Source organism: Cariama cristata, unplaced genomic scaffold (assembly GCF_000690535.1).
Source record: "Cariama cristata isolate BGI_N322 unplaced genomic scaffold, ASM69053v1 scaffold19579, whole genome shotgun sequence".
In the NCBI taxonomy this organism is placed as follows: domain Eukaryota; kingdom Metazoa; phylum Chordata; class Aves; order Cariamiformes; family Cariamidae; genus Cariama; species Cariama cristata.
In genome coordinates, this window is record NW_009637704.1 from 19794 (window position 1) to 42976 (window position 23183).

Below are 23183 nucleotides of genomic sequence, written 5' to 3' on the forward strand. Positions count from 1 at the left end.
AGGAATGAAACATTACACAGAAGGGAAGAAGCATTTGGGGTGAAGCAAGACTGAGGTGCTGGAGCTGACATACCTAGCAGTACGTGCCGCAAGCAAACCCAGGAGGGATGTTAGGTCATTCACTGTGCTAGGATGAGATCAGCTCCTTGTTTTGGGTTAAAAGTACAATAAGCAGTCTCTAATATCTCAAAGTACAGAAACTTTAAAGTCATCCAGTCAATTATTTGCTGCATATCTTTGAATAGACACTGTGTTTGCAACATTTAGCAGTTGTCTTGAAGAATCTCACACAAATATCTTTTTTCTCTAATGACAGCAAATGATATTCTTTGGAATAACCTAATTGTCATGTACATGGCATAAAGAGAAAACAGCATATGAAAATTAATAGGCTTTTCTTTCCCTGCTGTTCTCTAGAACTTATAGCAGTTGACAATATCAATACTGCAATTCGTAACTGTGATCCTAGTAAAACCCTGGTTGCACTGATGAAACCGGAGGCGCAGCTGCCTGTTGTTCACTCATTTGCTGCTGCTGTTTATCAGACTGAACTGTTCAACCTCCAACAACAGAATGCTGTGGTAAGAGTGAAAAGCTTACAACAAGCTCGCTGATGTTACATAGTGAAACCACGAAAGAGCACAAACATAGCATGTTGTTGTGTAAAATCAGACTTAATTCTCTTGCCGTAATATTACGTATTGCATGAATGGTTTTGGTTGAATAGCCAATGTCGAATCGCAGAATTTTTTTCTTGATACACTTTGCTCTGGCTGAGCTCTTGTGTTGCAACAAATTGACTGACACTGTTTAATTGTTGCATGCTCATAATGAGGACTAACTCTGGTTTATATATTGGGCAGAAAAGTAATCCCTACTATGAGGGTAGGACCAGAACAGATGGAATTGTGGGGTAAAAGAAGGAAAAGCTGAAGGGATGTGTAGCAAACCCAGTAAACTCTACCACCAGTGTTTTGTTAATCTGATGTGCCTGTGACCACAAGATTTGCCAGGCTTTTTAAATCAAGTCCATCTCCTTGATGGTATCTAGACTGTGTAACTCAAATTTGTTACACTGCTTATTTAGCTTCCTGACTGTGGTACATTATTGTCCTACAGAACTACCTGGCACATGAGGAACTGTCTATTGCAGTAGAAATGTTGTCAGCTGTTGTGTTGCTAAACCAGGCCTTGGAAAATAAGGACATCCTAATGATAAAGAACCATCTCAGAAACCCATGCATTGGATTCAATAATCTGGAAGAGGAAAACTTTCAACGGTAAAGGTTCATTTTGTCTTGCCTGGATGAGACTTGGCAACTTCTGCAAAAGGATAAGTAGGCATTTTACTAGGTGGGCTGTCCTGTGTTGTGGCTATGAAGTTGAAAGAGCTGCAGGATAAACATCTGTGTTATAAGTTAATAATGGATAATGTGACAATTGCTGAACTAGTTGTGTATCCATAAGTATAAGCAATTGCACAGCCTCAGATGTTTGAGGGCAGAGGATGTGTAAGGTGCAGGGAAAATATCCTCAGAAAGCAAACATTAAGATCTGACAAGAATGTTTTGCAGACACTAAAACATGAACCAGCTGTAGCTGGAAACTGTTCATCAGTACCTCTCGGCAATACTGAAAGAAGATCTTTGGAATGAGGTAGTATTTAATGCCTAAAGGTTCAGGAGATCCCTTAAACCATGGCTGACCTCTTTTTTGCTTGAGAATTGCAAAGATCTGAAAAATGTAGCACAGTCCTGCTTGCTAAAAAACCGAGTACTATGCTGTGGCACATGTGCATGTTCCATATTAAATTATAGCCTTCACTTAGCTGCCAGCTGCTTGCACTGCCATGTGCCTGACTTGTCACAGCCAGGTATTGCTATCTCTGCACCTGTTTTTTTTTTTGTATCTGCAAAAAGAATCAGGCAATGCTATGATTTGTGTGAGATTTGTGCCCCCAGCATGTGGGGGAGATCGTGAGGGCATGGGTCAGTTCTTGCCCCTCGGTCACGGGTGGTGGAAACCTCCGTGTGCTGCTGGAAGGCTTTGCTAGGCAAAAGGGACAGCAGTGGCAGAAGATCTTCACGAGGTTGCCAGGGGACATGAATCTGAGAGCAGCCCTTGCTAGGTGTCTCCCAGCTGGAATGAGAGAAGTCAGGATAGGAATAAGAGGCCAGTGTTTTGGTTAGAGGAAGCGGAATGCCATAAGGTGGAGCAAAATTAATCTGCCATTTGGCCTGTGCTAATGTGAGGTGATGCTTGTGGGCAAGAGAAGTAATGCTATAAATATACAGAAATTGGCCCCAAAGTGTCCAAATGCAGTGGTTTTGGCTGGTGTTACTGTGACCTCACCTTTAGATTAAGCTGCTAGTCAATACAAATGAAACACTAGGAATCAGTTGGACTAGAGGATAAAATAAAATTTTATTATGCCATTATGTAAATCTGTGCTGCAACCATACGTTGAATGTTGCAGGAAGCTTTGATTGCACAATACCAGAAGGACTACAGTAGAGCTAGAAAAAGTTCAGTGACAGAGATGGTGCGCAATGGCTTTCTACCATAAGAGATGAACTTGTTAGGAATGTGTTTCCTAGAAGATAGAATTTAGGAGAAATATGATATAGGTCTGCAAAAGAGTGCATGGTGTGGAGAAGGTTAGTAAAAATTGCTAGCTTCTCTAATAACTTTAGGTTTTATTTTCTTATGAGAATTGAAGTAAGAAAAGATTGGACACTATCAAATATCAATTTAAAATTTACGTAAGGAACTGCCATTTCACAAAACAAGTAATGGGACTCATTCCTCAAGAATATATAAGATTTTGAATTAGAGTAGATAAATTAATGGAGCATAGCATTGTTTGCAGCTATTAAAATGACATGTAGCCTTCAGCTTGGGAAGCCCTGAAACACAGGCTGCTGAATGCTGGAAGGGCAAATCAGAGCAGGAAATTATGATTCTCTCTTGTATTTTTTTCTGGGAACCATTAATTTCTCAGGCTTCTGTTGGAAATAGAAGACAGGTACTTGATCTGACATACTGTGGCAATTGTATGCTTGATTCAGGAATATGAAAATTATTTAACTTACGTATACATGAGTTTACACTACTGCGAAGGCTACCAACTCATCTTGATTTGTCATCTTTCTAAGAAGAATAGACACAGGCCACAGAGCTTGTGCTTGGAGGAACTTGAGTTGTGGGGAGAGAAGCAACATTTTTTATTCCCTTCCTCTGTCCATGGCCGATCATCCTCCACATGGAGGGAGCATGGAGATAACAGGAGGTACTGCTATCTGATGCTAGGGCAGAAATTCTGGTCTTTCACTTAGTATAGCAAGAAGTCAACCATAGTTTCTCCCAAACTTATCTGTAGCACCATAGAGCAAAGTGTATGTCCAGTGTATGTACTATCATCCCATGTTACTAAGAAAAGTGCTCTGAATTAGTGTACAGGGCCATTTTTTCAGATCCTGGAATGCATGCATAGAACCAGCAAGGCAGCTTGCATGTCTCTAATTTCTGGCAAGAGATGAGTTTTTCTGAAATTCATTCATTGAAAAAAAAATACTAGGCACTAAATGATGGATGATACATCTGAGTAATTCTTTATGGCAGTTTATCTTGTGTATGAAATACACTTATGTATTTTATATCTTCTTATAGTTATGCTGATACACTATTGTCTATTAAGTCAGAGGCTTCATCTCAAGGCCAAGATTATTTAAGCTGGAATGATATCCAGAACTGCATTGACATGGTTAATAAGCAAATTCAAGAAGACAATGAAAGTAAGTAATCCTTCCTCTACATCGCCCACAGAGATGATAGTCCGATCCATGGTACATAAATTTCTGTGCTGAATGGCCTTGTACTACAGATACTCTTCAAGACAGAAGAGCATTAAATAATTTTGAATGCCCATTGTTCTTTAAATATCCTTGAAGTATTCCTGGTTATGTTCTGGTAGACTGAAAGATATCGTAGGGTGCCTACCTTCTGCAGTGTTACAAATGCCATGGTTCTGCCTACTCGGCAGTATCTTTCAGTATTTGCACTGGGTGGTCTTGCTTCGGGAATTTTGCAGAAATTGTAAACAAAGAGCATATTGGGGGATGGGGGAATAAATTACAGGCAGCATCCTGTGGAAAAGAGTTTTTTAAAGTTAAATGATTTCCAAGCCCTTGTTTTTGACAAGGCAGTTGGTAAGAAGTTGTGCAATGTCATTATCTGTCCTGCTCTCCTTTTAGGGAGCTTGACTTTCTATCCTAGAGTAGCTTCTTATGCCCACCTCTTCTAATATAAATGGATGTAGAGTTTATTTTTGAAGCTGAATGTAACTGCATTGGCCTGAAAGGGTGGTGCTATATTAAATGTGTTAGCTGGTCATTTGAGCTTCAAAAATGCTAAAGGATCAAGTTTTTCCATCAGATATAGAAGTACAATTTTATTTTTTTTTTAATAAAAAGCAATCAGGCTATCAAGTTATGCCCAATTTCATGGAGCAAGGAAAGGAAAGGGCAGCTCTCAGACTGCTTGCCATTTGGGAAGTAGCCTGGAGGATAGTTTAAGAGCCTTCATAAGGCATAGGTTGTTTTGGTGCATGTGCCCTTCCTGCACTGCTGTCAGTGTAATGCATGCTACTGTTTCATACTAGTAAAAGACATATTACAGAAATACTAAAACTGACTGGATTATTTCTTCCTAAATCTAGTCAAGTGGTTGCCATGGACCCTCATGGCTTGTTCGCAATGTGGGCCCTCTGGCAGGCGGAGGATTAGTTCATTTGATTGACATAATCACTTTTTTTTGTCTGAATCTCTGCAGTCAATACGAGCTGAAACAGGGATTAAGAAAGGCGGTCTTGCGTTAGGAGAGTCAGTCTTTAGTACTAAAACAGCTGCACTTGGTTTCAGTGAAACTGGCCTCTGTCTGGGAATGGTTATTTGGGACAGAGACGGGATGAAGAAGGGTGGCCTCTGTTTCCATAAGCAAGCCCATGTGTTTGCATGGTCCCTCTTTGCTAGCACCCCAGAAAATTGCTTGTTCCCAAAGCCTTAGGAAGCCATGGATCTGTGACCCCGCCAGCTGGGTCGTGGTGGGTCTGGGAGAGACTTGGTGAGAGATGATCCACTGCCGTCAGGGATGCCATCCCTCACAGGTGATGGGGAGGTCCTTGGCTGGTGCTTTTCTGGGGTGGCTTTAGGGAGAAAGTATCCCAAGCAGTGCATTTCAGCACTGTTTGGGAGCATGAGGAAATTGATTTCAAAATGTTGAGATCAGTCTGAAGAAAATGAGTTAGAGGTTTTATCAAATATACCGGGCCATGTAACTTGCTAACTGAAGTCCTGAGTGCCGCTGGTCTGAACAATCAAGTGATTTCTCATAAGGTCAAGATTATAAGATTGGCTATTTAAGATGAAACCTAAAGAAATGTGGTTAAGCTGTTATGTAATGCTGTAGCTGGGAGGTCAGTATGTATGTATTTGTCCAAATCAGGATTTCAACATAATCTGGTCTGAAATGACAAGAAAATAAGTCTTTCAGCACTGTGAGCCAATATGTAGGTGAACATAATCAGGTGTGATGCCCAACCTTCCCTTAAGCTTCGTGTAGCTACTCCTGCCCTAAAATTAGGGAAGTCTGTTTTCCTTTTTTTGGCAAGGATAAATTTGATTTTTATGAAGAGGTGGATTCAGATGAATCAATAACTGGCAGAAAGAAAAACTGTACAACTTCATAGCTTCACAATGAATATTTCAGCAAAAATAATTTTAAATCAGCTCCTGTTGCTGCCTCTGCTGCTTGTTACTTGATTTTTCTGTTCTTCATGTTACTGCTTTGTTTGTATCTGATATCAGATAAGTTGCATCTTTCTTCGATAACTACGTCTTTAATAACTTCTCTATTTCACAGGAATCATTGCAATTGGCCACATTAATGAAGCAATTGACCAAGGAAATCCTGAGAAAACTCTAGAAACCCTACTGTTACCCACAGCCAAGCTGCAAGACGTAAGACCAGTCAATGCAAGGCATTATCAGGATGTTCTGCACCACGCCAAAGCACAGAAATGCAAGGTTAGAGCTTTGCCTGTTGCTGTTTGTCAGAACTGAAATGCTAATTCTTTTCACTTACATGTGTGCCCTTGTCCTGTTCCCTCGATGTTTGGATTAGCTGTGCCCATGGGGTTGTAAATAAGCCAATGACAACAAACTGGCACTACGTAATTTTCCTCTATGACTTATTCTGACTGGCAAAAGGGATTAATTCTCAATGTATTAATACGAAGACATATTCTGTGTATGTGTCACTATTGACTTGACATACCCTTGCTCATTTTTAATTCTACTAGGTTGCTGCATGTATTACAAAACACGGGCAGCAGTGGCCCTGATGTAGTTACGAATTTGTGCAATGATCAAGTTACTAGAATGTGCCAGGCAGGTAGTTACAACATGGATGGGAATTGGAGTCATAGTCATGCTGAAGGTGTTCATCAACATCATAGTCATGGTGTTCCTTAACAAACCTCTTGGAAGTACTTTGAGGAGTCTCAGTTGCTTAAATCCGGTGTTTTATAGTAGTGGACTCTTGTATGTATTTGTGTGCTGGCTTTACATACAACAAGCTGACGGCCTTGCATGTGCCTTCAGTTTAAATCTATTGGAGCAGGATATTGTTATCTGTTTGCCCAAAATCAGTGCCCTGGTTAGCATCACAGCTCAAGGAAGCAAAAACAAAGATTAGCCTAACAGCTAGCAGGATGTGACTGAATACAAGATTAGCTAAAGCTACTAGCATAGCACTTGAAATGTCCAGTGTTTGGAAAAGACACTTAAAATTCACATAATGCATTCCTAAAATAATATGGTCACCTGGAGAAAGTCCCTGAACTTTGGCTTGCAGAAGTATCTTCCAACCATACCACCTCACCTGTGGTACCTGCTGTGATCCAGTGACTTTCCACAATCCACTGTCAAAGCTCTTAAAAGGCATTTGCACATCTCAGCTTCTTGCTTGGATTCCCAGGTAAGGGATGATTTCACTGAGCCCCAGATGCTCAAAAGTCTCCTCCCTTGCCATATGTGCTGGGGAGGGTTTAGTGCATGCTGACTATTTTACCTGTCCTGGAAGGGCCAGGGTTGGTATTTGGTATTTACATGCAGCGTCTGTGCATGTGGTGGCTGTGCAGTGCTGGCCTGGGACATGGCAGACCCTTCGTGCGTGCAGAGTGAGCCAGGATGACCCTGAGGCACAGACCTACAGCCCACAGGCACCCACGTGCCTACACACAGCAGCCCTGCCCTGGCTCGCTCCTGCCAGCTGCTGATGTGCTCAACACGAGCAAACCTGATGCCTACTCCTGTCCCTGTGTGAACGTGCTGATAGGAAACAAATGGGTGTCTCCCAAGTTTTGGAACAAAAACTGTGCAATCTCTTTGAAACCTTCTCACTCAAAAATTTGTGATGTTCCTAGAGAGTTCCGCTGGTCTTTCTATCCTGAGGTATTTTGATTTTGCGGTCCTTTGACAACTATTTAGAACATCTCCTCTATAAAGAGGAGCATTGCTCCTGTTTAGGAAAAGAGCAAGACATTGTACTACGTGTGCTCCCAAAAGAAACACTTGGACACATTAATCTGATTTATACTCTACGTTGGTCGATCACACAGACATCACCATTCCTTCAGTAAAAACATGATTTAGATTGAACATTCCTTAAAAAATAATCCAAACAGAATTGAAAAGATAAGTGCAATGCCTAAAGTCTGTCTATTCCCCACTTTTTCTGAGCACTGTTTAAAAAGCAGATCTGCCTTTATTTGTATGTAGTGTGTTTTAAGAGCGAGCTGTGGTAAAAGGAAGTATTTGATTTACAAGGATCAGATAGGTCTCCCTGTGAACTTCCTGTGTTCCCCAGCATCTGGAAAAACATATGGGTCAAGCGTGCTTGCTTATTCTAATCAGCCTGGTGTCACGTCTCTGTAGCTGTGGTGACTTTGCGGAAGTAGAGTCTGCACCCAAATCTCCCAGTACCTGCTACTGGTCTTAATCTCAGATCACACCTACTTGTTCCTTGCTTGAAATTGAAGAGGCAAACTTTGATTTCATTTATTCCTCTAATCTTAAACCACAGCTTCTAACAGTTCTCAAGGCCATTTCAAACCAAGAGTATTCAGATCCCAGTGAAGATAAAACTGGTGTTTAGGGAGTGTATTATGGATGCCTGAAAAGTTACAGATGTACCAAACTTTGAAATGGTGCCTCTCTTAATTTATTTTTTTGAGTGATAGGCACACAGGTTTTAGTAAGGTACACGCTTCTTTTATATCTGGATTATTTAAAAGTTATCTTTCAAATCTGCTCTTGTGCATGTTAAGGGAACGGCATGATCAAAACTAACTTAAGTTGGGAGCTAGAAGAAATTGAAGAAGGGGAGACTTAACAGGTTGCAAATTCCTCAAAGGCAATTTCCAGTGCAAATGATTTTATTTAAAGTTTTTCACAATACTGTTATCAAACTGATGTAAAACATTTTTTTTCTCTTCATTGTCTTACATGCTGCAGTTATAAATACAAGTGCCAAACACTGAGCTCATTCTGTAGGAACTTACACTCAGTATATATGTAGCTTTTAAGATTCTGTAAATGTAAAAACTGACCTTTTGCTTTATTAACGCGTACAATCAATCATAACTAGCTTCAGTATTTGTAACACTGTTGGTATTTCCTGTGAGGATGTGGAAATAGAGAATACTACAAAACAGCTTCCCTGTTGTGCTTACAAAGCAAGAATAATACATGCCTGGATTCACACTGATAAGGGTTAACTCCCAGTAATCCTCATGAGCTAGAGGAGTGCAGGCGCTGACAAAGTGGAAGAACAAGTCTCCAGTGCAAAGCTGGTTAAGCAGCCTCAGAGGGGATGCTGCCTTGGAAGTGTCAGGCTCTCACATCTACAGCTGTAGATTTACTGCTCCTTGAACCTACGGGGACTCTGGCTCTTTATTTCCAACATCCAGGGCAGTATTTGCTCTTGGCTATGTGACAGGGAGCTTCTGCAAACCTTGACAGCTCCTGGGCATGTAGAAAATGTTTTTACTTGTTCCCATTTCCACTGGGCTAAAGATTTGTTTTCACATCACTCTTCCTGCAGTGATTGTGAACTGAGAGCTAATCTGAAGTATCTGGAAATCCTGAATAACTAAAAGTGCTGTTCAGATATTGATTCCTCTTCTGGTGTCCAGAGGTCATGGTGACAGATGCTCTGGTTTCTTCTCCATGACCATAAAAGTGATCTTCTTGGAAAGACATGGAGGTGGAGAGCCACTTCACTGAATCTAGATACACCAGATGTTGCAATACCCATGATATGATTATAGAGTTGGAGAAGTGTATTTCTGAAGATACTACTTGTGTGGTGTGTGGAAGGAAGTACATTTCACTGAGACTGTGTTTTTTAATACTTTTTAATTTTTTAAGTTTAATTGTTGCACCTGAGGTTTGTTGCTGCATGGGTTAATACTATACAAAATCATAATTCCAGTAGTATAAATATAGAACTACATTCACTTTTCCCTGGATATTTTAACCATTGTTAGATAAATATTGGATTGACTTCTAATTTTTGACATCAGAAAATAAAGGAAAGGATCGAGACAACTGTTTAAGCTGCTAAGGCATAAAGCAATAAGATAAAAAGAATACAACCCATCTGTGTTGTAATAGTAATAGTTGATGTGATGGATAATAAGGATAATATTGCTTGGCACAAAGCAAATAGCAAAGATGGTAAGGATCAAAAGACTGACCTTAACGTACCAGAACCATTCATGAGTCTTGAGTGTTTGTATAATTGAGACATAGCAGAAAACAATAGTTGCAAGAGGTATTAAAAACCCAAAGATAGCTAAAGAAACATAGTAGTAGAACTGGAAGGAAGATATCGTTTCGCAGGTGTTGTGCACATCATGGCAGGTATAAATGTCCAGTTGTTTCACATAATAGCTTTGCTGCATTATGCAAAGTGGGAGCATGTACAAGAAGACGACGGTCCACACGGTAGCGCAGACCGCAATGGCATAGGCACGTTTCGGCAGGCTCTTGTAGGTGAAGGGGTGAACAATAGCCACATAGCGGCTGACACTGATGCATGTCAACAGCAGAATGGAGCAGTACATGTTGCCGTAAAACACCACCGTGGTAGTTCGACACATCATTTCCCCAAAAATCCAGTTGTTCCCATTGATGTGGTATGCTATTTTGAAGGGTAGCATGATGCAGAAGAGGAGGTCTGAAACTGCCAAGTTTGTATAGAGGATGGCAGTGCACACAGACCGGATCCTGAAGAGCAGCATCCACAAAATAATGGCATTAGAGGGTACACCCAATAAAACAGCACTGAGGTAGACGGCGGGTATGAGCTTGGTGCTCAGAGAACTGGTCAGGTATTCCAGTGTGGTGTTGTTCACTTCTGTTAAAGTGGAGTCATTTGACTGTTTAGAAGAGCATTTGTGTTCTCTGATATGGATGGTCGTTGTCTCCCCTTCTATAGCATAAGGGGGGATGTAATCATAGTCTCTTGCTGAAATTCCACGGAAAGTCTTGATAAGAGACACGGTTTTAATTGCAGAGCCATTCAGTGAAAATTCTGAAGCTTAAAAAAAAAGTTTAAATAGTTTAAAAAGGTAAACTACTGGATTAGCAATATATTTCACCTTCAAGTATGGAAAAAAGTAAATATTTCCATGTGCGAAGCAATATATGTCTAATAGTTTTAAAAGATTTGATGGCATTCTCCTTTGCTTTGGGTATTCATACCAACTGTGCTCAAGGACAATCTTCACTTTATTTGTCATCTTACCTTGAAAATCTAGCATGAATTTAGTGTTAAGCTGATCTTTCTGCATTTTGCATGTTTTCAGTAATCTTTGGCAAAAAATATCAGACACTTGTATGATGTTTATCACCTGGAGAGAGTTTTTCGCCATAGTAGCAATGTTGGTAATTCATCATATAAGCAGCAGCCTTGGTCTAGGCTTAATCCGAATTTCCAAAGCGAATACTGGTACTATACTATCACTTCATAGAAGAAATACATGACTGCAAAAGATGCAAAAAATCTCTGTCTTGCCTAATGCAGGCTGAAACTTTCAAATTAGAAAACTGAAATAACCCTCAATTTTTTGGTCTCATATATCTAATGTTATTCTTCAGCTTCTGACTAAATCAAACCTGACCTTTACAGCTTTTCATACATGAAGAAGGACAGTTAGTCTTGAGAACAGAAAACAAAGGCTTAGGCTGATATTAGATCAAATTTATTGGTAAGTGAATAAAACTTCATGCAGCAGGGAAATTTTCAATGAGTAAATATCATTAGCATGTGGGCAAAGCCGATGATTCCACTTTTATTAATGCCTGTTCCTCAGTCTTAAGTAAAGATCTGTGTAGAGACATTGACATTTCCAGACGAAGCACAAATATGTTCAAATACTTTCTAAACCATGTGTTGCAAAATAGATTTTGCAGAATAAACCGCTGTGTCATTAATTTTGTCACTTAAAAAATTTCTTAGCTGTTGTTAATGCAAGAAGACTTAGTTTAAAGCTTAGAGCATGCATCCTGAAATTCAAATTCAGACGTGAACTGAAATTTGGATGAAAACCTTTGAGCTTTTCTTTTTCCTTTCCATACTGGTATAAAATATGGAAAGCAGATCTATCAGTGCTCACTCGCAGATTTATGGTAGAATGTTTTGAAATTATAATTAGTAGACTGCATCCCTTTTAGTAATTTTCTGGACGGTTAATCCAGAAAATGAATTTTAGTCACCCTTTAAAAGACATGTGCATGCATGTACATATATGGCTTGTGCATATATATAAAATAGCTTTTAAAAATGAGCTTGGTTTGAAAACAGCTTTAATTCTAGTGAGGCAGAAAAGGGCTTATTTGATCATTTCCTTTGGTTATTTTTGTGACAATAGTTATCTGAGCATTTCTTTCTAATAGCACTATCTGTGAAGCTGTAATTCTATTGAATGATTTAAAGCAGAAAGAACAAGACTCTACAGGTTTAAGATTAACATATCACTACACAAATACTAGAGAGAAGATGCATCTTTAGCAAGTACAGAAAGATCCCTTAAAAAGAAAGTGACTGGAGGAGGTAAGGTGTCACTGAAATGGAAGAATAAAAATCTGCCTTAACTGACACTTCCTAGAGTGTAGTTTTCTGTAAAAATGCATGTACAATCCATTTAAGCTGGTAAAGTGTCAATATTATTAAAAGCCCACATTATTGACTAAAAGATGGAATAGATACAGAAAGGAGAACTCACCTGCTGTGAAAAGACTGGAGGTAACAGAAAGCAGTCCAGTGAAAACCAGTATCTTCATTGTAGTACATGAAATCCAGCCAGCCAAACAATAATGATGCTCTAGTTCATCTCAAGACGTTTGGGGGGGGGATTTTTTTCCCATCTGTAAGGGACTAAAGAATGACTGATCTGTTCTCCAGAAGCATCCTGTAGGTATGAGGCTTATGGTAAGGAGCTAGTTTGTTCTTTGTCTACTACAGCAAGAGGGTGTGACATATCCAAATATGCACACATGACTCAGTTTCAGCCTCTGCCCAACACAGAGATAAAATTGCTCTACAGCAGCAATTTAACTCCTAATTTACCACGAGCTGGAAGCTGATGTAGGGAGTTCTACTGGAATTTGTACAGGAAGATATTTGGGGTAAAAAGATGTTTTCTGGAAAAACCAAAGGGTGTGTTTAGTAAATCCTCAAGGGGTCTCATCCACAGTCGAAAATGGCATGTTGCTGAACTCTGTACTCTTCTCAAGGAAGAAGTCAGGCTTGGAGAAGAGTGTGGTGATCTCGGTTTAGCAAACGCAAAGGTGAAAACAAGCCACACAAACAAACACACCTTAAGAAACTGCTCTGCATTGCCTCCTACCTCCCTACTGACTGTCAGCTGTCCTTCTTACTTCGACCCGGCAGCTGGCTCCACTCAGACAGTTCCCACCCCGGCAGCCTCTAATACCTTTCCTCTATTTTTATCTTCTGTTTTGTTGATCATTCCCTTTTTCTCTTCCTAGCTTTTTTCTTTTTTCTTTTTCTTTTTTTTTTTTTTTGTGTGTGTGTGTCTTGAATGCCAAATAACAATGACTGGCTTCAGCAGAAAAAATTAGCCCAAGTCTTGCTCTGGCATCCAAGCTAGCAGCAAGGCTCAGCATAAGCTGTACTTGGCTCTAGAGCAGTATCTGTGTTCTTGTATCTAGCGTGTAAAAGCTGGATGCCAGATAAAGAATTCTTTCCAGTTTCTCAAGCCTTTTCTCAAAATTGTCAGTGGTAGTTTGGGAATTTAGTATACACTAAAACAAGTATTAACTCTAACTTTCTCGTTAGAAAAACTTGTGGTGTGTGTCCACTGTCATGCAACTGCCTGACACTACTTTATTTTATTTAGCTATTCTGCTAGCTTGTTTACATATATGTTGCAAACTGAAGAGTCTGTCTTTAGGGTTTTTTACCCCGTTTCCTCTTTGTAATTTCTGTGCATAACAGATTTATTGGATTTTTAGCCTGGAGTTGGGTGCAAAACGAGGGATATTCATTGCGAAGCTGGTTGTTTGTCCACACTGTTTCAGCTTGAGACAGTTTCTGGTTTGTGGTTGTTTTTTTTTCCCCAGAAATATTTGTGTGTATATACTCCCAGATCTTCATCAAATCAGTGCATTCCAGTTTCTCTCATCACTAGTCTATTATAGACCTGGCACTCCTATATACTCTCTAGAATGAATTTCATTCCCCCACCAACTGGATTAGATTTAAAATGCCAATTTAGCTCAAAACCTCTTTTCTTAGCTGAAGTGTTGGTTCACCTGTGAGCCTGGTCAACAGGGCTGGTTAGTGGGGTTATTGAGCCCACTTCCCTGCACCTTCTCTTTTAACTTTGGTTTAATATCATGCACTGTTAGCCTGTAGGAAGAGTGAGACCTCCTCCGCTGCTTAATTCCTGAAACATTCACCACCTGAGCTTAAGTCATCATTACCAAAAATGAGCTGTCTTTCTATGTCAGTTTTTGCTGTTATTTTCTAATGTAATGTGTACTCAGGTGTACAAGCGGATCCTTTCTAAATAAGTGATTCTGAAAGCAAGCCAACTTCCAGCAGTCTTCTGCTTTGTGCTCTTTATGCTACTGTCACAGTGCTTCCTGATTACGTCTGGTTTTATTTGACACTTAGATTACTTTGCCTATGAATCATGGAAATGAAAATGTTTCTAGCTTCACTCAAATTTTTATTGATCTTTAGCAGGACAGTGTCTTCTATACATGAAAACTTTCAGAGCTTTGTATTTGAACAGGAGTTTATTCAAGTCAGTAAATAGACTATGAACATGTTCTACTGCTGATTTTAAGCAGTCAAATTCTTAGTTTCCAAGGGCTTTGCAAAAGGAGATTGTATATTGGAGTCTATGAGTATGTTCAGACAACTTTTGTTAGAATTCAGTTATTTCAAGGCTTTTCTCTGTCTTTTTTCCAGGAATCCCAAGATGACTCAGCACTTCTGTGGCTGGATGAAATACAGAAAGGAATCAGTGATGCTAATAACAATATAAAAGAAGTGGTAACCTGTAAGTATCAACCTGCATCTGCATTGCTCTTGTTTTTCTTGGTCTTGAAAAACTGAAATGGGTAATTTTATTTTTTCCAACTCAGAAGTGTGGCAGCCCTTTAAATATGTCAAAAGAAATAAATGCATGTTCTTTGTCATACTGAAATTAGGGTGACTTAGATCTCCAAGGGTGGTGTTGGTTTTATCTAAAGTGGTAATCCTTAATGCTTGGCTAATAATTTGATGGATTTGGTTATATAGGTTAATATAATGACCAAGACTTTTAATGTCAATGTATCTTCATATAGCTGGTGAAACAGAAGGATACATGTGAATGAGAAGGGATATACTGTTCAGGACCGTATTTTGCTTATATAAGACTAAAATCTTGATGCATGTTGTAAGAGCAAATTCTTATATGTTTACAGCTTTGCTTATTCCTGTTTCATTATAATGCCTTCTATTAAGTGCTAACAAACAAAAATTATGAACATATTACCTTTAAAAGTAGTGTAAAAAGAATATTCAGGCTTTTTGGAGAAGTGTATGCTCTTCCAATCTGTAGAGGCAGAATCTTTGGAAAAATGCTGAAGCTTACCTGTCAGAGCATTGTTTACTGGATGCAAAGTTTGGATTCAATATAATAATTTTAGAAAAATGTTCATAATACATAATAAGCTTGGGCAAGTAATGTGGAATCAAGTGTACCTGGGTGTATGGGGCACACGAGAAAGCACAGTGGCATCCCTACCTGTTCCTGCCTGGGTCCAGCTCAGAGCAGCCAAGGCTGTTAGCTTGGCATTGGCTATTGGTTCACCTTCTGCTTGACTTGGCTTCAAGTGAGTCAGTGTTGCCTTCTTTTGCGCCGTAAGCGCTTGTGAATACAACTGCTGAAGTAGGACCACGTTCAGCCTTGGTCAGTGTGGTGCGGCAGGCAGGCCATGTCAGTAGTTAGTGCTTGGGAAGTTGTGGGTGGAAGAAAACAAACACCACTAGCTCTTACAAAATCTTCTATCCCTGCTACAGAAACATTCGTTTAGTGTTACTGTTACTTTAGAACTGATTTAATCAGTTAATACAGTCTTAATGTAACCAGTCAGATACACTCAAGACACTTGAAGCATTTTCGTAGGTCGTGCATCTGTAGTGAAAAGCACCTGGCTTGTGTTTTCTGAGATGGAGTCAGACACACATATATATTGTTCCAACCTAGCTCTGGTACTCAGGAGTGCCGACACCTTCTTTTGTGGATAAAACCACCTTCCCATCAATGCCACCCAGAGGCATGAGGATACATCTGAGCACAAGGAAGGGAAGGAAATGTATAGCTCATAAATAGATGTAAGTTAAAGCCAAAGAGCGACTTGAACACATCCTCGTTTGTGTCCACTGGTGTAAAAACATTAAGACTATATCTCATAAATGGCCTACAGAAATTAGCACAGCATTATCCATACACCAGTACCATACATTGTTGCTAATGATAGGCCACTACTTCATCCACTAGCTAGTTGTTACAATAAAATCTTTTCATATAGTCTGTGTTTGTAGTAAATGTACAGCTTTTCACAATCAAGTATGATCAGTAGAACTGTTTTAACAAGTCACTTGTGGAAACAACTACTAATCTCCTGTACTCTGCCCTCTGGGTTGAAAGGAAGCAGTGTCAGCACAGCACATTCTTCAGAAGAGTGCTAAGCTTTTGCAGCTAAAAACCGAGATTTAAAATTTCCTCATGGTACAGAACCTGACACTTCCTATAACAAACACATCCTGTCTCAGGAAGTTAGTATGTTTTGATCATGTAGTCTAAACTTAAAGTTCAGCTTGATCACAACTTGGAAGTGAACTTTTATTTTGATATTATCTCAGAGAGGCTATTTTTGAAAGGCAAACAACTCTCCATGTCTCACTCCAAAACTTTTGCAAGTCAGTCAAAGATTTTTCAGTCAGAACAAAGTGTAGTTTTGAGATTGCTGCAGTAATGGCCATAAAATAAACAGTAAAATAAGAGAAGGTACTGGCAGCTGTACTTAAACAGTCTTGATCCCTTCCAAACTAATATTAATATTAAATACTACAGTATTAAAATTTTAAAAGATTTTTACAAACTGTCTTCCCTGTCAGTAAAGGACTCTGTATCTAGTATCTTCATTTAGAGAGATGTGTTCAATAAATGCTGGTGTGCTTCCTAATTCTTTGTGCTGTTTGCTGTGAAGTTTGCATCACCTTGCTTCACTTCTTGAACCAGTTAAACCATTGTAATCCTTATCTAAGGGGAGGACAAAACAAGATTGGCCAAATATCAGCCGTATGGCCTTCAGGAACAGACACCCACACTGACCTTAGTCTTGCACAGGGAGAGTCCATCTGTCAAAGCAGGATCTATCATGAGAGTCAAAGTTATAGGAAAAAGCTGATCTTTGGCCCCGTTAAGAGTCCAGCCTTATCATACCAGACAACTGCATCTTTGTATATCACAGTTGTTTGAAGGGAGCATGGGTGTGGAAAAGAGCCCTTCGCAGTGTTGATTTGGTACTGGCATCCCAACTGCTGCAGGAGCAGACTGGGGCTCACAGTTCTCCTGCAGCCGGGGATGGCTAAGCTCCATTTAGCTCATAATTTTATAGCATTCACATAGCCCTTCTGTAGAGCAACAGCCATGGTATTAATTGCTAGCACTTCAATGGAAAGGAATAACTTCTGTTGAACTGGGATTTTTCCCTACTAAACAGTTTTCTTACATTTTCCTTCAAAAATAAAGGCATGATTAACTAAAAGATGGGGAAAAAGCCAGGCAGCAGGGGACCTACAGAAAAAAAGTCTAAGCTAGGTTGTGTGCTCTTTTGTCTCGATAATAATAGCTTCCACCACCTGTAAGTATAGGATGAAAAGGAGGAAGAAAAGGAGGAAGAAAAGCACTCAGATCCTAGTGACCAGAGTTGATGAGGCACATGGGACTGTGTATGAATAGGGCTGAGCCCCCAGAGCCACCTGGGCCATCAGCAGCAAGCTGGAAATGTGTGGCTTCCCAGTCTTTCCTCCTTCCTCGCTGCTGAGGCTGGATGCCTGGCATCATGATACCACAGCTGTGGTACAAAGTCATCTCCAATCTTGTGGGGAGGACATGTGTACTTGGTGGGGGTCTGTTTCAAAGCACAGAAAAATGGCAGGATGCTCTCTGCTAGAAATCCAGATGGTGGTGGTGTGCGTTCATTTCGTCTCTCAACTGGCTGCCAATGTATTTGGAGACTGATCTGTTACCATCTAGCCAAAGCTACCCATTCCACCTTAGTCAAAGTAACCACAAAGAAAAATTGTTTCTCTTGCTGAAATGCTCTCCTGCTAGGTCAGCCTCATGCAGTGCCTCCTGTATGTAGGCTCCTGATCCTGAGCACCTTTTGGGTCAGCTCTGTGTAGGCAGAGCACTGAGTGTGCGGAGGGAGATTTTTTGTATTAATCTGGATATACACAAGATAAGAGAAAATGTTCGGTGCAGCAGTGTGAAGTGCAACTGGGGAAATCAAAGGTAGCCAGGTTCACTTAAGTCAGTATATAATGTATATGTTCTAGCCATGTCTGTTCACTTGTTCCTCTGTGCATGGATCTTGAATGTAAATGTGAAGGAACACCATTAAAGACCAGAGCAGCAGTTTCTAAAACAGTGCATGCCTCTAGTGTGTAAGGCAGTTTTAAGTGGTGTGTCCTGCTACATGCTGTCAGGTGTGGTGGTATCAGCTCCTTTGGTGACGGCAGGACCTGCACAAGGCAAAGGACAATTAGGACGTCCTGAATCGGAGTATGGGTAATGTTGTATAACCTCGAAGTTTGAACGTGCTTCACAGCATCACCCCTCAGGGCACTTTCATGTGCCCTGGAAGCAAAAGCTACCTCTCTGGCAAACTCAAGGGCATGAATTTGCTGCATCAGCTTTAAACAAGCTCCTAGAGGGTGAGGACAAAAAAGGGTTGCTTCAGGATCCTGACTAGGATGCTGTTAGTGTTGCAAGACTTTGCTCAAGGCAATCAGTTTTTATTCCCATTTTGTACAGTAAAAGTGAATGTTAAGGTTCACAGCTTGTAACCTAATGACTTCATGCATCTCTAGAAGGCTCCCAAGTGATCAGCAGATGATGGCCTGTCTGTTAGGGCAGGCTGAGTTGGGTGGTACCTGCCATCCTCAGCCCCTGCCCTCATGTCATCTGGTGTACCGCTTGATGGGGGAACAGCTATGCCCTCAGACTGCTCTCAGTTGTGCTGTGGCTGCATGCCAGCTTGGGCAGAGTGCACACTCTCTAACCAACAGACTTGCTGGTCTCTGAAATACTTGTCCTTACATGCACGAAGGAGGCTGCAAATGGGTGTGTGAATTGCTGTGTATGTCATGCTGTCTGTGTGTGCCAGCCTTAGAAGTCCATTATCAAAGCTGGTTGAGGCTAGAGTTATGGGTACACAGAGTATGAACCACTTAATTTTCTATGTCATTATTTTACCCTAGTGGCTGTTGGAATATCAATGATTAACAAAAGCTTGGAGAAGGGTGATTCACAGCCAATCCTGATGATACTACAGTCCAAGTTTGGATTACGAGTCATTCCCGAGTGTGCTGAAACCTACTTCAGGAACCTTTCTGAAGCCAAGAACCTGAAAACTACAGAAGGTAAAAACCTTCCTGAAGTGGTCACTTCCACATGTCTATATTACTGAGGGAACTGGAAAACTAGCACAGAAGGCTTACCTAAAAGCACTGTAAACTGAGGAAGCCCGTTGCTGGTTTAAATCTTCTCAGAAGTGTTGTACTTACCCGAGTGCTTTTTATGTGATGCTGAACTGTCGCAATCATCATCCAGACCACAGTACATGCTGAGAAAAGAGTCTAGATATTTCCAGGGTCTAGCTAAGACTTTCTAGATTCTCAAACTAGCCTCTGCGTGAATTTAGCACAGTTTCTCTGTGACTGTAAATAGACTAGTCCATCCTCTCAGAAAACCATATTACTCTCTGATTTTTAATTTTTTTTTTTTTTTTTTTTCCTGATAACAGATGCATTAAAGGGTTAGGCGGCACACTTCAGCCTTATGGGTTACTGTCAAAGATCAAGCCCAGCTCTGCCAGAGTGTCCATGGCCCATTTCTGGTCCCTGTGCACTGCCAGAGCAGCAAGTATCAATAAAAGCTGGGGTTAGAATCTGCCCATAGCAAGACGATGGGATGTTTTGTCACGATAGAGCTGCAAGCTGGTCATAGCTAATGCAGCCAGATTATCTAACAATTAAAAAAAAAAGTTCTTACAGTAGATGGGCATGTTTCATCCTGCCACATGAGTTTTGAGAGGGCATTTTGCACAACTGAGCTTATCAGCTTTACCTTGGAGACTTTTGTCCATGAGGAAATGAGGCTTTTCCTGCTTGTCAGGATACAGCCTTGTTTACCAGAGCACTAAACAAGACGATGATGTGGATATAGGAAATGTCCCATGTGAGGTAAGTGTCAATAAGGCCAGCATTTGGCCATAAGACAAGAACAACATTTTTTTATAAACACAGTCTCAGTTCCACTTATGTGAGTGACGATGGAATATGTAGCAGACACTGTTTCAGGAGCAAGCACTAACTTGGCACGTTGAGGTCTGAAGAAGCTGGTAGTGGATCTGTACTAACCTCATAGCTGTCTTGTTCTAGAAGAATGGTTCTGATCCACCTAACAGGACATATTGAAAACATCCTTACTACAAACTGGCGGAAGATATATAGTGACTTTGTATATAAAATGGCTTCTTAGCAAATGTAGAGATGGGAAATGGGTAGGGAAATCTGTAATTTATCAGTGTAACAGGGCACAAATGTGTACTAATGGTATGTATTGCTTTTAGATTCTAACGAAAGTCCATGGATTAAACTTCTAATGAAAAACATGTACGATTACTACTACAATGTGGAAACTGAAGAAGGTTCCTGCGTTGTTCCTCAAGGAGTTGTACCAAAAACTTCATGGTTAACTGGTGAAGAAATTGAGGTAGGTGGCTGAAACATTTGCTTTTATTGCAAATGCAGCATAAACATTTGAGAGAGAGATAGCAAGATATCGCCGTATCAAGCGAAAAGGCTGCTCTGCGTGAGACTGAAGACCACTTTAGTTCTGTATCTGTTTCTGACAATAGCAGCAACTTAAGTCTAAGAAGACAGTGATAGCACAGCCTCCTGTCTGATGTCTGACAATGATTCAGGGACTTCCTAACTGGAAGTTACAGCATTCCTTTTAATGGCCACCAGCAGACACTGATGGGGGAAAGTCTGATTGCTTTCACATCCTTCTATATTTTTTCGGACTTTGCACTGGCCTATGACAAGGAATTTCATGCTGTATTTGGGGGCAAGTGGAAGCACCATTTTATGTTTAAATCTAATCATCTGACACCATTCTTGTATCTCCAAGTTCAATAGGAGGGAGTTGAAGTATCACATTCATTATTGTAGAGGTTTTGCATTAGTAGGAAATGTATCTTAGAACAAAGTAGATCACACAAGCTTCTGTGAAACTGTTTTTTTTTTTTTATTCTGATGGAGCCCATCTAGGTTACAGCTTTTACTCTGCTGCACAAACAGCTCAAGTCAGTGTAGGTCCTTCTGAAACTGACTGCAGCAGTACTTGAGTGTTCTTCTCTATAGAGATCTCCCTGATTCAGTTACTATTTCTAGATGTCAGACTTATACAAAAAAACTTATAGGAATTAGGAAAGCACAACTCCCTTACAGTCTAAGAAAACCTCTCTCAAAATAGCATATCCAGCTGAATAACTGAGGCTTGAAATGAGTTCAGTTACCCTTCATATAAAATTCAGTGGTAGCAAAGTAGCCCTTCCCTCATACTGATGAATATCTAAGGGTAAATCAAAGCGGCTTGGATAGGATGAACAAAAGCTGTACAGATGACGCAGAGAATACAGACCAAATTCCAGGATAGTTTTGGCTTGAGGTTTTTTGCTTTTAAATGACCTTTTTCCATGATCTTTTAACAGAGCATTGTTGGGCAAATCACAACAGATTACAATCGAAAGCAGCTGTGGCTTGCTAATGAAAATCTGATTGTTAAGCTGCAAGCCCGAGCAAGAGGATTCTTAGTCAGAAAAAATTACCAGGAAAGAAAAGCATACCTTCAAAACCAGGAACCATCTGCCATCAAAATACAGGTACTGTTCTAGAACAAGAACATAACATGGCTTCGGCAACTTGGGCAACCATGTGACAGGTGATGTAGCTGATTACTACCACTGATCAAATTCTCAGATAGGTCTGTCTCCCTGTTTTCATTAGCAGTAGTTCAAAGTTCTACATCTGTAAATATGTCCTTGTCCTTATTGGAATAATTGCGCTTTTAAATAGCAAATATCCAGCTTTAAAAGAACGGATCATTTCCACCTGCAGTCTAAGTTACTTCAGTGGGAAAAGCTCAGAAATACATAGGCTTGGCTTTATTCTGAGGTGCTCAGGATTTGCGTGGTACATCTAACTATGCACAGTACAAAATCGGGAGATACTTGTTGAATATCAAAGCAAAAATTCCTCGGCAAAGCATGACTTAAGAAATACATTCCTCTCTAGACTATCCCCAGTTGGAAGTGGTTTGCCTCTGCTCCATGAACTCATAGTTGGCTAGGGAGCGGCAGCCGCCCTGGTGTTCTTGGGCTCTGGCAGTATTTCCTGGATCTCTTCAGTTTGCTGAACTCTGAAAGGACTATAAAGGAAACTGCTTGCTGAGGATGTGAACACTGACAAACGCATGCACATTAGTTTTAAACGGTGAAAAACCCACCTCCTGTTAGAAACAGTTTATTCCAGACTCAGAAAACAATCAGTCACCCTCGAAAATTATAGAAAAATGTAGAACTGATTTTTTTAATCTATAGTAATTTAATTTAACAATTCATGATAATAAATACCTTTACCACTAGCAGTTGTCATTGAGATTGGCTTTTCATTTTCTGGCATGGTGTCTGAGCCCAGTAAAGAACTGCATTGTTCTTTGAGGAATTCAGGGTCTTTGAACAGGTTGAAAAATATGGAGAAATGTAGGTAAATAAAATTGTTCTCTGTTTTCTACGGGCATTAAAATAGAAATGACTTGTGAAAAGACAATAAGCAGAGGACGAGGCTGGTGTCACTAGCCAGATAGAGATGTAAGGCAAAAATATGGTAAAGGCGGTGAAAGTATCTGTGTTGTCCCTGTCATTGGGTTCCTTGCCAAGAGTTTGCTTCTGAGCTAGCAAAAGAAGAGCCAAGTGAGAGAACTGGGAGGTTGTTATCTGTAGTACAAGATGATCCTGAGTGACCCTGGAAGACCAGACAATTGGGAAGGAGGCCAGGCCAAGAACAATGGGGGGTCCAGCTAGGTAGGGGACAGCTTTTGGATGTAATGGGCAGGAGCTCAGAGTCTTCCCTGTGTGGGATGAAGCCAGTGACTGGGATGCTAAAGGATGTTGGTGTACTGGTGATAAGAGCAAAAAGGGGGGGGGGGGGGGAGGAAAAGGCATTGGATAACAAAGTGTTTG

At 40.4% G+C, this 23183-nt stretch overlaps 2 protein-coding genes across 3 annotated transcripts in view; one reads left to right on the forward strand and one right to left on the reverse strand.

Annotated features, from left to right (window-relative positions):
- Positions 1 to 23183, forward strand: part of IQGAP2 (IQ motif containing GTPase activating protein 2) — a 62775-nt gene that overhangs the window by 17552 nt on the left and 22040 nt on the right. The window contains exons 8-15 of one of the 2 annotated variants that reach the window (XM_009708450.1): positions 427 to 581; positions 1120 to 1280; positions 3670 to 3794; positions 5920 to 6083; positions 14566 to 14656; positions 19135 to 19296; positions 20508 to 20650; positions 21654 to 21824. In XM_009708450.1, coding sequence (XP_009706752.1) covers positions 427 to 581; positions 1120 to 1280; positions 3670 to 3794; positions 5920 to 6083; positions 14566 to 14656; positions 19135 to 19296; positions 20508 to 20650; positions 21654 to 21824 — 1172 coding nt within the window. Of the gene's footprint in view, positions 1 to 417; positions 582 to 1119; positions 1281 to 3669; positions 3795 to 5919; positions 6084 to 14565; positions 14657 to 19134; positions 19297 to 20507; positions 20651 to 21653; positions 21825 to 23183 lie in introns of both variants that reach the window. The other variant, XM_009708449.1, reaches the window with a different exon arrangement.
- Positions 9575 to 12407, reverse strand: F2RL2 (coagulation factor II (thrombin) receptor-like 2). The gene is made up of 2 exons (XM_009708451.1): positions 12350 to 12407; positions 9575 to 10662 (listed from the first exon to the last, which is right to left on the reverse strand). The coding sequence occupies exons 1-2, from the start codon at positions 12405 to 12407 to the stop codon at positions 9575 to 9577; spliced, it is 1146 nt and encodes a 381-aa protein (XP_009706753.1).

Coding starts and splice junctions, on each gene's coding strand:
- F2RL2 (XM_009708451.1), bottom strand. CDS start 12,407: ATGAAGATACTGGTTTTCACTGGACTGCTTTCTGTTACCTCCAGTCTT. Junction 10,663..12,349: donor CTCCAGTCTTTTCACAGCAG/GTGAGTTCTCCT, acceptor TTTTTTTTTAAG/CTTCAGAATTTTCACTGAAT.